Source organism: Podarcis gaigeae (assembly GCF_964106915.1).
Source record: "Podarcis gaigeae genome assembly, chromosome: 12".
In the NCBI taxonomy this organism is placed as follows: domain Eukaryota; kingdom Metazoa; phylum Chordata; class Lepidosauria; order Squamata; family Lacertidae; genus Podarcis; species Podarcis gaigeae.
Window position 1 is genome coordinate 29,072,991 of NC_139688.1, and position 15,395 is coordinate 29,088,385.

Genomic DNA, 15,395 nt, shown 5'->3' on the forward strand with positions numbered 1-15,395 from the left:
AGCCCAATACGGACTAATCTGACAGGAGGCAGCTCTCCAGGGTCTCCACATCACCAGCTACTTCAGAAATGGGGAGCCTCAGACCCCTTCGGGCCTCTCTAGGTGGTCCTCAGGACTCTCCCCACCCCCAGGCCACACACCCGCCTGAGCCACCCTTCTCAAAAACCCAGCTTTGCATCCTCCTTGAATGTTTCTGGCTTGCATCCTTGTTCTCCGATCACGCTTTTTGCGTTGGGATTGGTAAGTGAAGCCAGAGTCAACGGCAGACGATTTTGTCGCCATCTTACTCCCTGCCGAGTTCTACAAGGGGCAACAACACTGAGATTAAGGGCTCATCCAGACTTCCACTTATCCCACCGCTTTCCCCTGGGAATATCCGATCTTTAATGCTGAACCACAGCACGGATTGACGTTTGCTGTGATTTAGCACTGAAGAGAAGCGGGGAAATCGAAAACTGCTCTCTAGGCACAAGAGGAAGTGTGGACAAGCCCCAAGTGGGTTATAAGTTATAAATAACAAAATAGACAGGTGGCTGAGGGCAGAGTGAGGCTTGTGGGTCAAGGCCTCATTCTTCCAAATCAACCAACCTCCACAGGATAACAGGGTTTTGGTATTTTTTTAGAGTCACATAATATACTCATTTTACCACACCAAACTTTTTTAAACGCCCTAAAATTTGTCACAAAATCCACACACCCCGTTCAATTGCTTTTTGGCAAGAATCCCCCCCAACACTATTTATACTGAATTACTTCTGCCAAAATAAAAGGTTATTATAGTGTCCCTTTTTAAAAAGAAAATCAGTGTCTCTTGAGGCCTGCAATGTTAAGTGATTAATCTCTGACGCTTAATCTGCAACGAACTCCAGCACCTGGACAGGATTAGGCATTATGCTACTCAGAGACCTGCAGATCATGGCCCAAGCCAATTAGGTCTCTTGCTGTAATGCAAGATAATGTAATTATCCAAGTGAAATTCTATTGTGAGGCAGGGGCAGGCCTAGCGCTCTTCGATGCCCCAATGCTCAGGACATAGTAAGCATTCCCTTGCAGCAGTACAAGAGAACAATGTTCCCAATGTTCCCAGCAAGGAGCACAAAGGCTTATCATGTGCTCTGAACAGGGACAGGGAGCCCTCAGATGTTGCTGGACTACATGGCCCATCATCCCTGACCAGGCCTGAGTAAAAAAACATCTGGAGGTCCAAAGGTTCCCCATCCCTGTTCTAGACTATTCCAGATGTGATATTAGCAGCATAAGACAACAGTGCTTGCCTGGGAGGATGCATTCAGAAAACGCATTGGAATCTGCAGGTCAAAGATCTACAGCACTGATCCTGAAGCCCATGATATGCAGGGAGCTGGAGAGAGACCTTGCCAGACTGGCCTCCATGGGGTGATGCTCAAGAACTCTTGGAGAGGTCTCTCTGTCTGAAGCAGAGGAGGAGGTTAAGTCATCCTCAGACCTTGAAAGCAGCAGCAGCAGCAGCAGGTCAACAAAGGGGAATACACCTGAAAGCCCAAAGTCACCGTGCTACTCAAGAGTAAAGTGCTCCTTGGAAATAACTCAACAGTAAGGGGTTCCTGGAGAGGTAGCTCGTGAAGCAGATGATTTGGGGCCGAGTGTGGGAAGCCAGTCTTATAAACCACATGTACAGTGGTGCCCCGCAAGACGAACGCCTCGCAAGACGAAAAACCCGCTAGACGAAAGGGTTTTCCGTTTTGAAGGCGCTTCGCAAAACGAATTCCCCTATGGGGTTGCTTCGCAAGACGAAAAAAATCTTGCATCCCTCCGCGGGTTTTTTACGCTTTTTTCGCCCTTTTCTTAAGCCGCTAAGCCGCTTATCAGCTGTTCCACTGATAAGCCGCTTAACAGCTGATCGCTGGAAGCCGCTTGACAGCTGTAGCGCTAATCCGCTAAGCTGTCAATGGGCTTGCTTCGCAAGACGAAAAAACCGCTATACGAAGAGCCTCACGGAACGGATTAATTTCGTCTTGCGAGGCACCACTGTATAGGGAAGTTTTTAATGTTTGATGTTGTACTGCATGGGTAGGCAAACTAAGGCCCAGGGACCAGATCCGGCCCAATCGCCTTCTAAATCTGGCCCACAGTCAGTCAGGGAATCAGCGTGTTTTTACATGAGTAGAATGTGTCCTTTTATTTAAAATGCATCTCTGGGTTATTTGTGGGGCATAGGAATTTGTTCACTTTTTTTCTTCAAAATATAGTCCGGACCCCCACAAGGTCTGAGGGACAGTGGACCGGCCCCCTGCTAAAAAAGTTTGCTGACCCCTGTTGTACTGTGTTTGATGTTGGAAGCCGCCTAGAGTGGCAAGGGCAACCCATTCAGATGGGCAGCATATAAATCAGTTGTTGTTGTTGTTACACTGAGGTATGATAGTTACTAGAACTAATATACGTTTATGCTTCTTACTCTGGCAACCTGATTTGCATTTATCATGATCTTCCTAGCTGTTGACCTCTACACCTCAGCCTTAGGATTCTGCCTTTGGATTATGTCTGATACAGAGCTACTCTCCTATGCTGAACATAGGAGCTTCACCTGGAACTTGTTTGGGGGCTCTCTTTATTACTGCTTGGTGCTATTTTGCTTTAGACCTGAGGTTGCAGTGGACCTTTATGTGTGCTCTTGCGCCAGCCAACCTCCAAGACTGAGAATTAATCCAGTTGGAACAGAAGAGTGGCTTACACCAAAGCCAGACTGCATCAGCTTTTATCTACTTATTTTTTAAAAGTTATATATGGTTTAATACAATAAAAAAACTCTCTGTTTACATATAAATTAAAACAACCTCTGATAAAATATTTTAAAAACTAGGTACAAACCAAATACGGCTGTATCTCACAAATGAAACTGGGAAGTGTAACAAACACAGAAATAAAATTTCCTCAGTGTCCAGGAAAGTTTGGGTCACAGGAAGTGAAGACATGTTCAAAGGTTGCTAATATTGCCATCTCAAAAATTAACTAAGGGATGGCATTCCAGAGGGTGGATGCTATCAATGAGAAGCGTCAGTTCCGTGCAAATGGCTGGTTGTTGAACACCTATTGAAATACATTTATCTGTGTTACAGAGCATCTTTTCTTTGACATTATTATTAATTTATATCCTGCCTTCCCCCCCCCCCCTCACAGGACTCAGGGCTGAAATCTTCACACAATCATGCATCACACATTTTCCTTAACTGGTAAGTGTGATTATGACTTGTGTATCATATTTGATATATACACAGAAGAACAATATATAAATGCATGAGTCAAGTGTTCAAGCTACAGTGTTAACACTGCTTGGAAATGACATGGGCCATAGCTCTCTGTCACATAATCTGTGAAGCAGCCCCATCATTTTCCTGTTCTGTGCATGATAAACAAATTAATAAAAAGTACTAAGAATTCCTACCCGAAGCTGGAAGAAAAAGAATTACTTACTTAATAGCCAATGCTATATATTCACACACAAGTCAAGGCTTTTCAGAGGTAGCACAGCAGGTCTTATCAGCTATAAAAACAAGCATTTTGGCGTGTCATTCTTTTCACAATGTGTTCTTGGAATCACAGTGTGATAGGAAAAAGTCAGGTGCATAAATCTATTCTTAGTCACCACATCGCTGGATCTGTTATTGTGAATTTTGTACCGTGGCCCAAATCAGGATCGTTATATGAACAGTAGCATTAACTCACAAAACAAGACTATTACCCGGAGGACAAAAACTTGGGTGTTAGCAGAAAGTTCACGTTTTTAGTCTGAGAACGTTCCACAAGCACAGTGGAGAACATGCAGCTGTGCTCTCAGATCTCTGTTTTAGAGCCAGCTCAATGTGCAAAAAGGGCTGGCAAGTTCCCTCTCTTCTTCTTCTTCTTCTTCTTCTTCTTCTTCTTCTTCTTCTTCTTCTTCTTCCTCCTCCTCCTCCTCCTTCTCCTCCTCCTCCTTCTCTACCCCTTAACAGCCTCTATTGCCCAGCAAGTTGTAAATTTTTGAAATGTACCATCATAATCTGTGCAGGTCAGTGGTATAAAAACAAAGGTTCACTGTGATGTATATGCCTTTGGTGTACCTTCCGCACAAAGCATTCTGAGTACTTAATGGGACAGGTTTCACAAACTTATAATCAGGAAGTGATTATACCTTCACAAGGAGGTATTCAGGCAGAGGCTGGATGGTCATCAGCCAGAGATGCTGCAGTTGCCTCCTGCACTGAGCAAGGGTAACCCCTTGGATAACCTCAAAAGTCCCTTCCAACTCTTAAAAATTCCATGACTCTACCATATGAACTAGTTTAAGATCTCTGCTTGAGAACTCTGCTCTTTTTGCTTCCCTTGCCTCCTTCTCATAAGCGTTCAACTGCTGGGAACAACTGAAAAGGTATATATGGTGGTGGAATCTTCCTAGAAATGTGCCTGGCCTTTTCACAGCTCACTTTTTAAAACTGCTCTCTTAAGATGGGTTTGGTTGTGTACACATTTAAAGCACATTCCCTCCCCCCCCCCCATAAAGGATCCTGGAAACTGTAGTTTACCCATCGCAGAGCTACAATTCCCAGCACCCATAACAAGCTACAGTTACGAGGATTCTCCGGGACTGAGGTTTAAATGCGCCTTAGATCTATGGTGTATATGCAGCCTTTGTTTCAGGAGGCATTTCCAAAATACAGTTTGTGTTTTTTGTTATCTGCTACTTTTTTCCTGTATTTGTTTTGTTCTTAAATTGTTGTCAAGTTGCCTTGAGTTTGTATTTGGATAAAAGAGGGATATATGTTTTTGGTATCCAGCATAAATACAGCACAGTTTTGGAATGTCTCGCTTAATCTGGAGGATTAAGGACGCAATTAACAAGGAAATTCTCCTGCACAATTCCTGTGCTATAAATGACACACCACAGCTGCACCCGGCTTTTACTCTCTCCTTTCCTCCGAGGAAGCTGGTCAGAGCAGAATGTAACTCCTATTCGTTTCGCTGGACTTTGTGCAAAACCATCCTTGCATTCAAAAACTTGCCTGATTGCCACAGGTGACCAGGAATTCTATGCAAGTGAGAGCTGATGGAGGAGGCTGCCAACTCATTTAGTTTCCATGCTAGCTACAGATGAACTGATAAAGTCTCTGCTTCTTAAACAAGGACAGAAACACTGGTGGAAAGGGGAGACACAAGTCTCTACCATCAGTGCATTTGGCGTTATTATTTTACTGGAAAGCTAAGAGGCTAGGAGGGATGCAGGTGGCGCTGTGGGTTAAACCACAGAGCCTAGGACTTGCCTATCAGAAGGTCGCGGTTCGAATCCCCGCGACGGGGTGAGCTCCCGTGGCTCGGTGCCTGCTCCTGCCAACCTAGCAGTTCGAAAGCACAGCAAAGTGCAAGTAGATAAATAGGTACCGCTCCGGCAGGAAGGTAAACGGTGTTTCTGTGCACTGCTCTGGTTTGCCAGAAGCGGCTTAGTCATGCTGGCCTCATGACCCGGAAGCTGTATGCCGGCTCCCTCGGCCAATAAAGCGAGATGGGTGCCGCAAACCTAGAGTCGGTCACGACTGGACCTAATGGTCAGGGGTCCCTTTACCTTTACCTAAGAAGCTAGTATTTAATTAAAACACTTCTAATCCACTATATATATTTATCAGTTGATCGGGGGGCAGAAAACAACAATAAAAACATTCTTGGGAACACCTAAAACCATAAAACATAACAATCAATTAATAATATTTGGCATGGAATCTTAAAATATGCAATACCAACCAACAGCACAAGCATGCCAAACACTCAACATGGTCCAAACGCTTGAGTAAGAAGCCAGGTTTTAACACAGGACTAAAATGTAGCCAATCTTGGCCCTAGCCAGGCTTTTTTGGTATTACTGGGATACCATGCACATTCTTCCGTGCAGGTTGGAGAAAGAGGAGTCCATCCTCTGCAAACTGCCTGAAACACAGGCTAGTTGCCCCTTAACAGGCAAGTACTTTGTTTTTTGGCAGGCTAGTTAACTTTACAAGTCTGTGCAGTGGTTTTCAACTGGTGGGTTAGGACCTGCAGCCTGATCCAATCTTTCTGTACTAGGCCATAAAAAAGAATACTTATATTAGTATACTGCAATTATTATTTTTTTAAGTCCTATTCACTCTCAAATACCCTATGCATCAAAGTGGGTTGTGTTCTTTTGCAAGGGAGGGGGGAGAAAACAACCTGAAAACCTTAAACACATCATTTAAAGAACAATGCAACAGGATACAAAAGGGTGCATGAGTTTGAGGGTATACAAAAATGAATAAAATTAATTTTAACAAGCTGTCATGCAGGATGCTGGCACAGGACAGGTATCAGGCAAATACAGAAAAAAAATATATCAACGACTCAGAAAAATACCCACGACTCACCAATCCATTGTTTGGCTGAAGAGAAAAATCAAACGGAACATTATTGGCTAGATCAGAAGAGTATTTTCACACAACTCAGCCTGAACCTTAGGCACACATTTGAGCTTTGGTGTGGTGGCCCCCAGGTTAGGGAATGCTCTCCCCTCCAAGATACAACACTGTACAAATTTTGATGTCTGGCATGGATGTAGCCGGGGGTCGGGCAGGGAGGGGCAGCTGCCCCCCCATCAATAAAAATACATAACTAATTGAGGTTCTGCTCCCCCCAACAAAAATCCTGGCCCATGATGTGTGGTCAAGATGCACCCTTTTTGCACAGACTTCTGGTGGTGGAAGATGAGATCAGAATATGCCTTTCATTGTAGTGTTTTTGCCATTTCTGACTGCTGTTGCTACAGTTTAATTTATACTCTAGTAATGCTTATGTACTGCATATTTTATTGTACAGTACGTATTGTCCACGTAATCCATCCTGGGACCACATATTAAATAAATGTAATAAATTAGGCAGCCCCTCTAGCAGTTTGCATGCAGGATCAAACTCCTGCTATGCTGTACTACAATCTGACTCTACTTATTTCAGCATCTTCCACCATAATTTAACACCTCAGTTCATTAAACCTCTGACCCTTTTGCAAGGAAAACACTGCCTTCCTTTCCTTCCCCCCCCCCCCCAGCGCCTATATATACTAAGAAATAATTCAGATCTCTATAGAATGCTATGTTTAGAAAACACTATATACCATGTCACCTGTAAGCATGTCGATTGTCCAGGGCCCATTTAAAAACACACATGCTTTGCATTTAAGAGAGAAGTCAGAACGCTCTTCCAAGAACATAGAAAAGCTTAGCTTTCATTCCAAAGTTTCTAGAATTTGTGATGGAAGGGGAAAACATGGAGCTAAGAAAAGACTGGGATGATACGCAGCCTGAACTTGCAGTACTGAATTGAAAACTGCAAGTGTCCAGGAAGCTCTACAGATTCAAAGAGGGACTTCACTCTACCCTACATCTCTACAGCACAAAGCTACAAGCCTAGCACTGGAACTCGGAATGGCAACTCTGTTTGACTTAATGCCAGAAGTGCATACGGTTTAGATACCATCTTAAGGAAAGGAAAGCATTCAAAGCTGATAATGTTCACGATTTTAAGTCCACATAATTTCGATAGTCCCACCGCATATGTACAGTTCACTGTGTACAAATATGGTGAGGAGCTACAGTCAACCAAGGCTTCCTCGCGCATTTGTATACTGTTTTCCTGCAATCAAATCACGATATGCAATGCAAAATAAACACGCTTTGATATAAACATCTACTGAGAGCGTTTCTACCACATATTCCTCCAGGCATGTTGTAACATGAAGCATTCCTGTGAAGGATAACCTGTTTTGTCAATCTACCAAAGGCAACTATGGATTTTTACTAGCTTTTTTTTTTTAATGGATAAATACGAGATGGTCAACTCTAGAGCAAATGTGTCAGAGTACATGGTTGTACAGGACTGATCCTCAATATTCCTTTCAGCCTTTAGACTGTGTGGTTTTCCATGACAAGACTGAAGGAAGCTCCTCCGTACTGAACAAATTGCCCATCTCTCAAACTAAATACTTCTGTTTCAAGTCTTACTCCAAACTTTTGCTCTGCAAGCAGATCCACACCCTTAAACTTGCTAAACTTGAAGCAAGTCTACTGCATTCAACAGGACCTACCTCCACATAGCCATGATTAGGGTTTTGGCTTTGAAACCTGTTCACCAGTCTTCTCCAACCTGGGAGATGGCTGGGGCTGATGGGAGTTGAAGTCCAAAATGTCTGGAGAATAACAGTGGAGAAGGCTGCTCTACACCCATAAGCAGGCTATAACCAATACAACACAGTGGCTTCTCTTAGGGTGTGATCACTTTATCATAGCACCGCAGGCAGCTATGACAACATTAAGGATCAGGGTTCTGAACAGGGATGGCTTTAATGTGGTTTAATAGGCAGATGTTTGTCAGCAATTGCCAAAAACAGTGCTAGCAACCTTTTACTTTTTTAAAAAAATATTTAAATATTCTTTTTAAGCACTCACATAACTGCTTCTGGAAAACTTAAAATTGTTTGTTAACTAGGGTTCTAACTACATTTACATGAGAACAAGGTGTGGTTCAAGTATGAACTTAAGATTTCTCTATTTTTGCTTAGAATATGCTTGATGGACAGCAGCTGAACATGTCCTGAACTGTAGAGAACTTCTGTCTATGGTATATTGTGTGAATGACGATTTGCATGTATAGTTTATATGTGTGAATGGGCTACGAAGTGATGCAAGGCCTTTGATTTAATTCACTCATTCATTCTGCTTGTTTGGCTGTCTACAATGCACAGCATGTTCAGCGTAGTCAAACACCATTCTGTTTGTAGGGTTTGTACGGCTGCAGAAGATATAAGGCGTCTTTAAGCATAGGATTTTCCTAGCATTCTATTGTAGCTTTGCACAAACTGCCACCATCTTGCCAGAACGTTTGTGTTTGGTTTTTCAAGGTAACTTTAAGACATTTCTCCTTCTGGCTGACAGGCAGCCTTCAGCCTCTTAACTATCTGAACTTGGAAAATTGTCAATGAAAGTCAGGTGACTATCTCTGTTCAAACCAAAGTCCTTACATAAATGTGACCTTTGTGTTGGTCTCAATGCTCCAAACTGTACAGGCACTATAGCTAGGACAGTATTTTTTTTTAAAAAAAAAAGAAAACTGCGAAGCTATATTGCATAGCTCCCATAAATGTGCATAATGGATTTATATATTGGTAAATAATAAGTCCTGTTTCTGAGGTAAGTGTGATTTGCAAACTGAAAAGGACTGCAGGTGGAAATGGGCCTTCAAAGTCACTTCATTGTAACACAGAGGCATTTTACAGAAATCTCAAGGCTTATCCTAATTATGGAGCAAACACCACACAGAAGGCAGGTACCAAGTGTTTATCTAACTAGTGCTGCCAGTCAAGACTTACTGTGCTAGGCCTTAGCCCCAGGACCCACTTTCTAGTGTTAAGTGCCAATGAACCAACCATACAAAGCTGTCTTTGAACACACCCAAAGCATTCTCCTTTCAGCACAGGAAGTTTCAACACCTCCATGAGCGCTGCCAGAGGGAAGCAAGCTTCCAGCTCCTACAGGACCAGCTTCCATCCATGACTCTGGAGCTTGACAACGAAAGAGAACCTCCATGCACAAGGGCAGTGTACCTACGCATGTCGGGGAAGGCAGCAAGAGAGGAGAGGCAGCTGCCGGCAGGGAACCTGCTGCTGGAGTTCCTAGAAGCCTCAGCCCGGCCCCTGTTGGTAAACAGGACGCCGGGCGAGTAAAATGGGCCTGGGGACTATGCTTTTAGGAAGCAGCCCTCAGCCCCGGAACCTCTCCGTTGGGGGGGGAGGCGCTTGCTGGTGCATCTGCATGCTAGCCAAAAGACTCTGAGGCCTCGCCTCCTCTTTGGGGTTACCGGAAGCAGCACGACCTGCTGGCCTCGGCTTGGCCCTTCCCCCGAAGGGGGAGGGATGTCCCCTCACCCCCGAAAGCGGGCCAAGCTGCGCCAAGGACAGGCCCTAGGTCAACTCTGGCAGCCTTCCCGCTTCTCCCCTCCCAGCGGCAGCCGCCTGGAGGACCGGGGAGCAAGTGGCGCGGCTGCTACCGGGGCAGAAGCAGCAGCAGCCGCAGCCCGCGCTCTTCTGCGCGCGCCGCCGGAGCTCCGTGACTTACCTTGGCAGCCATGCTTTACCTTGCGCAGCCGGCCCTTTCCCCCTGGCGAGGCGAGCGGAGGCGGCGGCAGCGGCGAGCGGCGTCCTCGCAGACGCGCCAACCAGGAGGGAGGAAGCGCCGCCGCCGCCCGCCCATTGGCTGCCGGCGGCCCCCGGGAACCCGCTGCGGCGCGCGTGATCCGCCTGTGTCCTCCGGCCTGGCTGCCCGGGCGGCGCGTGTTGACTCTCCGGCTCCCCGTGGTCCCTTATCCGGCCAATAAGGTGAAATGTAGCAGCTCCGGCGGGCAAAGCCATCCCGGAGGTCGCGGCGTGGAGAGGCTTTAGGATTTTTTTTTTTTATTTTTTGGTAATTCCTACTTTAACCTCCTGCAGCTGCATCCCGTGGAGAGGAAATGCTGCCTGCTGCATATGTATACGGGTGGGGGTGGCGTATTCCTGCCTGCGCCTGATGCGCCCATCAACTTTAAATGGGATGTGTGCCCGGGTAAGGGGGTGGTATATAGGATTTCAGCCTCAAAGCAGGCTGAAATTCTAGTGGTTGCCATGGGTTAAGCCCCGGAAGCTGTTCTGCATGTCTGCTGGCGCTAGGTGAGGTTGAGGAATCCTCAAGAGCCGTGAGATCGTGAATCTCTGGATCTCTACATTTTGGAATGGTTGAGACGGAAGGGACCGGTTCTGCAAATCAAAGTGGTTGAGTGGGCGTACAGTATATGCCGTGACTTGAGTCAGCCCTTCAAGTGAAATAGTCCCAAACTGTTAAGGGGTTTATATGCTAATAATAATATTTTGAATTTGGCCCCGTAACGAATTGGCAGCCAATGCAAATATCCCTCCAGTCAGCAGTTGTGCTGCAGCATGCGGCACTAGCTTCGGTTTCTGGACCAAGCAGGAAGGGAGTCCTGCATGGGATGTATTGCGGTAATCCAGTCATGAAGTCCCTACTACCTGGACTGCTGTGATCAAGTTCTCTCAGGCCAGGAGCAACCACATGCCAGCTGAAGCCAATCAAAGGTGCTCATAGCCACTGAGGCTACCAAGGCCTCCACAAAACTGGATCCATAAGCACCTGCAGATTGTGTACCTGCTCTTTCAGGGGGATGCAACTCTGACTAGGTCAGGAAAATGGCTACTTCCTCAGACATGGGAACCATTTGCTCATAGTACCTCCATTTTGTTATCATCTAAGTTTGACTTGTTTTCCTTCATCCCACTACTGCTGGGCCCACACAGCTACTCCTGATTCAGATGCTGCGGAGAAATAGAGCTGAGTGTCATCAGTATACTGATGGCACCTTGCCCCACATCACCTAAGCCCTGGCTGCAGCACTATCATTGGGAATAAAATGGTGCCCTGCAGCACCCCATAGTGTAACTGCTAGGGAGCCAAAAGTGTTCTCCCAATACTGCCCTCTGGACTTGGCTACATAGATGAGACTGGAACCACTGTAACATAGTTCCTCCATTTTCGTTGGATTGGTCATGTTGTGCAGATGGCTGATTATCATCTTCCAAAGCTACTCTATTCCGAACCTAGAAATGGAAAGCGTAATTCTGGTGGTCAGCAAAAGAAGTTTAAAGACTCTCTCAAAGCAAATCTTTTAAAAATGTAGTATAAACACCAACAACTGGGAAACACTGGCCTGTGAGTGCTCCAAATGGAGAACAGCCTTTTACCAAAAGTGTCATGGGCTTTGAAGATGCTCAAACTCAGGGTGAAAGGAAGAAACGTGCTAAGAGGAAGGCATGTTCGTCAAACCCTCACTGTGATCAATGCCCACCTGGAAACCTATGTCCCCATTGTGGAAGGATGTGTGGATCCAGAATTGGTTTCCACAGTCACTTACAGACTTACTGTTAAAACCTTGTTTATGGAAGACAATCTTACTTGGCCATGAGTGATTACCAAAGAAGAAGAAGTTCCTCCAAACACATCCTACAGAGATGGTCCTGAAAGATGCCATGGACTATGATACCAAAAGCTGCAGCAAGGTCACACTCCCCTTGTTCTGTTCTTGGCTAAGGTTATCCATCAGGACAGATGGATCCATTCAGTGCTATGGATATAAAAGACACTGCACATGCTTAGAGAAATTACATATTTCTTATAACTTCAGATGTCCCAAGATTAAACATTGATGTTCAAAATTGTACCAGTGGGTGCAATCCCATGCACACTTACCACTGACCTTGATGAGACTAACTTCTGAGTTAACATGCATAAGGGTTGTGCCAAAAGACTGAACTGTCTGAACCTAAAACTGTGATTAATTCGTTTTTTCCATCCACTTGCCCCAGAGTATTCTGGAATACAGAGAAATACAGCTTGATGTGTGGTGCTTTGGCCTCTAATAGAATGAGCAGCTTCCATTGGCACAAGCAGGATTCCCTGTAACAGCCATTGTGCAACCATATCCAGGGCAGAATTAAACCCACTGAATTTAATATGTTTAAACCCACATAACTTGTAGCATTAGGTGAAACATAGGCTAAAGGCCAGGCCAATACATTTTGCTGCCTGAGGCAAAGACAAGATTCCAGGTAGAGTTGAATCTTACTTCAGCACTGGTAACAGGACAGCATCCTTCTTCCTCAGGGTACTTAAGGGAAGCTGGCTGGCTTAAGAGGTGCAAAGCAGGCTGGCTTAGACAACTCAGGGGGATGGGGATTGCAGTTGCCCCAGAATCTGCTGCCCGCTTCAGCTTCCTGCCTAATGGTAGGGCCGGCACTTCACAGGATTACATGATGCCAGAGTGTCAGTCAATGTGGGTCTGCACTCCACATGGAATAATGCAAATGCCCCCCCCCCCCCGATTCCACCACAATTCTTCCAGGAAGTCTGTCAGCACCACATTGTCCTTGGATTTACACGCATGCATGCAGAGTTTGGCACTTAAGGAGGAACTGTTCTTGTGGAACAAGTTTGTACGAAGGCTGTCAAACTACTTTGAAAATAATCTTTCTCAGATGAGTTTCCTCTAGTCAAGGGAAAAAAGCCTTTTCAATCATCCCCAAGTACAATGCAAAAAAAGGGGAAAGGAAAGGGGGGGGAGAGAGAGAAAATACCAAAAATAGATATGTTTAACAATCTTACATTTGCAAACTGTCCCATAAATATTCAGCTTGCTAGATCCTCAGCTGGCCTAAATCAGCACAGGTCTGCAGATTTCAAGGACACCATTCCAATTTACACCAGTTGAGAGTTTTCCTATAACACGCGGAGAACATCTATTCTAAATAAAAAGAAAGTAATTTTTCCCCATGAGTGACAAAAATACTTTGCAACTGAGGATGCCTTTGGCATGAATATATTAAGCGGGGAAATCTTCCCAACTACACGAAACATAATCATCCCTCACATGTGGCAGATTTGTTTACTCTGTAAAGATTCGATGCAGTTGATTAATTATCAGTATCTGCAGAGCGTTAGGGTAACAAGGCAGCTCTGATGAGAGAATTATTGGAGTACATGTTCAGAATACATATCAACTCAATTGTGTCATATATGCTTGGAATATTTATCAGACTGTAATGGACTACTAATATTATTTTTTTGTCCACAATTAGTCAGTGACCATCAATAACTCTCCAGAGACAATGAATTGAGGTTTTTCCCCCTGTAGGATTTTGGCAATCAAGTGAGAGGAAATATTATTCAATCATTTGTACATGATTAATCGCATTCAACCATTAAGCAATTTCTGTCCCCTGAGTTAAATCATTGTTATTCTGAGCTGGTAAAAGATTTGCATAAATGCAAGATGCCAATGACAAAAGAGAAATGAAAATACTATCAAAATAGTTTTAAACTAATAGCCAATGAAACACTGAGTGCCAGAAAGACTGCATATCTGATGTCCATAATTTCCATTCAGACATAAACAGGATAGAGGTGTATGGTTGAATCTAGGTTTAGTCATGCTTTGAATGGACTCAGTGAAATCAGTGAGACTTCCAGTTGTTTGCTCTAAGCATAACTAAATATTTACAGTTCAGTCCTTTAAATGAACTCAGTACATGACCTCAGAACTAAATCTGTTTGAATTCAGTAGGACTTACTCCCACATGGGACTTATTCTGCATATGGTTGCAGCCTTGGTTACAAAAAATAAAATCCTCTACTTTAGTTTCTTTGACATAGCACCACAACTTTGGAATCTATCCCCTAAGACAGGCATAGGCAAACTCGGTCCTCCAGATGCTTGGGGACTACAACTCCCATCATCCCTAGCTAACAGGACCAGTGGTCAGGGTCAGGGATGATGAGAGTTGCAGTCCCAAAACATCTGGAGGGTCAAGTTTGCCTATGCCTGCCCTAAGAGGTATGGCTGGCCACTCCACTACCTTAACTGCAACTCCACTCCTTAACTGCAACTCCCCCATAGCTGCTGAGGTCCACTCACAAATTCCGCAAAAACAAATTAGAGATGAGCTTGCAGTATCTCCAAATCTGGGAGAGTTGTGTACAGCTATTAACCAACTGAAAAACAACAAAGCCAACGGACCTGATGGGATACCTGCTGAAGTCTTCAAAGCGGGAGGAATTGAACTTACATAACTTCACAAGCTCATCGAAAAAATCTGGGGGAGAGAGGAGATCCCAGCAGACGTTAGGGATGCCAAAATTATTAATCTCTCTTTTTAAAAGGTGATAGAACGGATTATAGAAACTATCAAGGCAACTCTTTATTAGCTGTGGCCGGCAAAATTCTTGCAAGGATCTTTGCAAATCATCTCCTAATAATATCCCAAATGGTTTTCAACCTTCATAGGTGACAGTGAACATGCCTTTCACCACTTGACAGCTTCAAGAACAATGCAGAGAGCAAAACCAATCCCTGTATAGGCTGAAATCCAAGAGTAAGGTTACCATAACTTCCATCATAGAACTTCAGTATGTTGATGACCATCTAGTGTGTGCACACTGAGAGGATGACCTCCAAACCATCCTAAATATCTTCACAGAAGCTTATGAAGAGCTGGCCTGTCGCTCAACATCCAAAAAACCAAAGTGCTGCATCAACAAGCACAAAACAACCCCTCTGCAGCTCCTCAAATCCAGTTCAATGGTGCAACATTGGAAAGTGTCAATCACTTCTCCTACCTGGGCAGTTATCTTTCCACAAGGAAAGATATTGATGCCAAAATCCAGCATCGCCTGAACTCTGCGGGTGCAGCTTTCTCCCAATTCAAGCGCAGAGTGTTTGAGGACCGGGATATTCTCAGGGAAACCAAAATGCTTGTTTACAAAGCTATTGTACTACCAACATAAAATGGA

At 44.6% G+C, this 15,395-nt stretch overlaps 1 protein-coding gene across 2 annotated transcripts in view; it reads right to left on the reverse strand.

Moving 5' to 3' along the window:
- Positions 1–10,228, reverse strand: part of SLC25A13 (solute carrier family 25 member 13) — a 110,205-nt gene extending 99,977 nt beyond the window's left edge. Inside the window, exons 1-2 of one of the 2 annotated variants that reach the window (XM_083705279.1) lie at positions 10,122–10,221; positions 6,384–6,398 (exon numbers count right to left, since the gene is read on the reverse strand). In XM_083705279.1, coding sequence (XP_083561405.1) covers positions 6,384–6,398; positions 10,122–10,133 — 27 coding nt within the window. In that variant the 5' untranslated portion in view covers positions 10,134–10,221. Of the gene's footprint in view, positions 1–6,383; positions 6,399–10,121 lie in introns of both variants that reach the window. The other variant, XM_083705280.1, reaches the window with a different exon arrangement.
- Between the last annotated feature and the right edge of the window lie 5,167 nt (positions 10,229–15,395).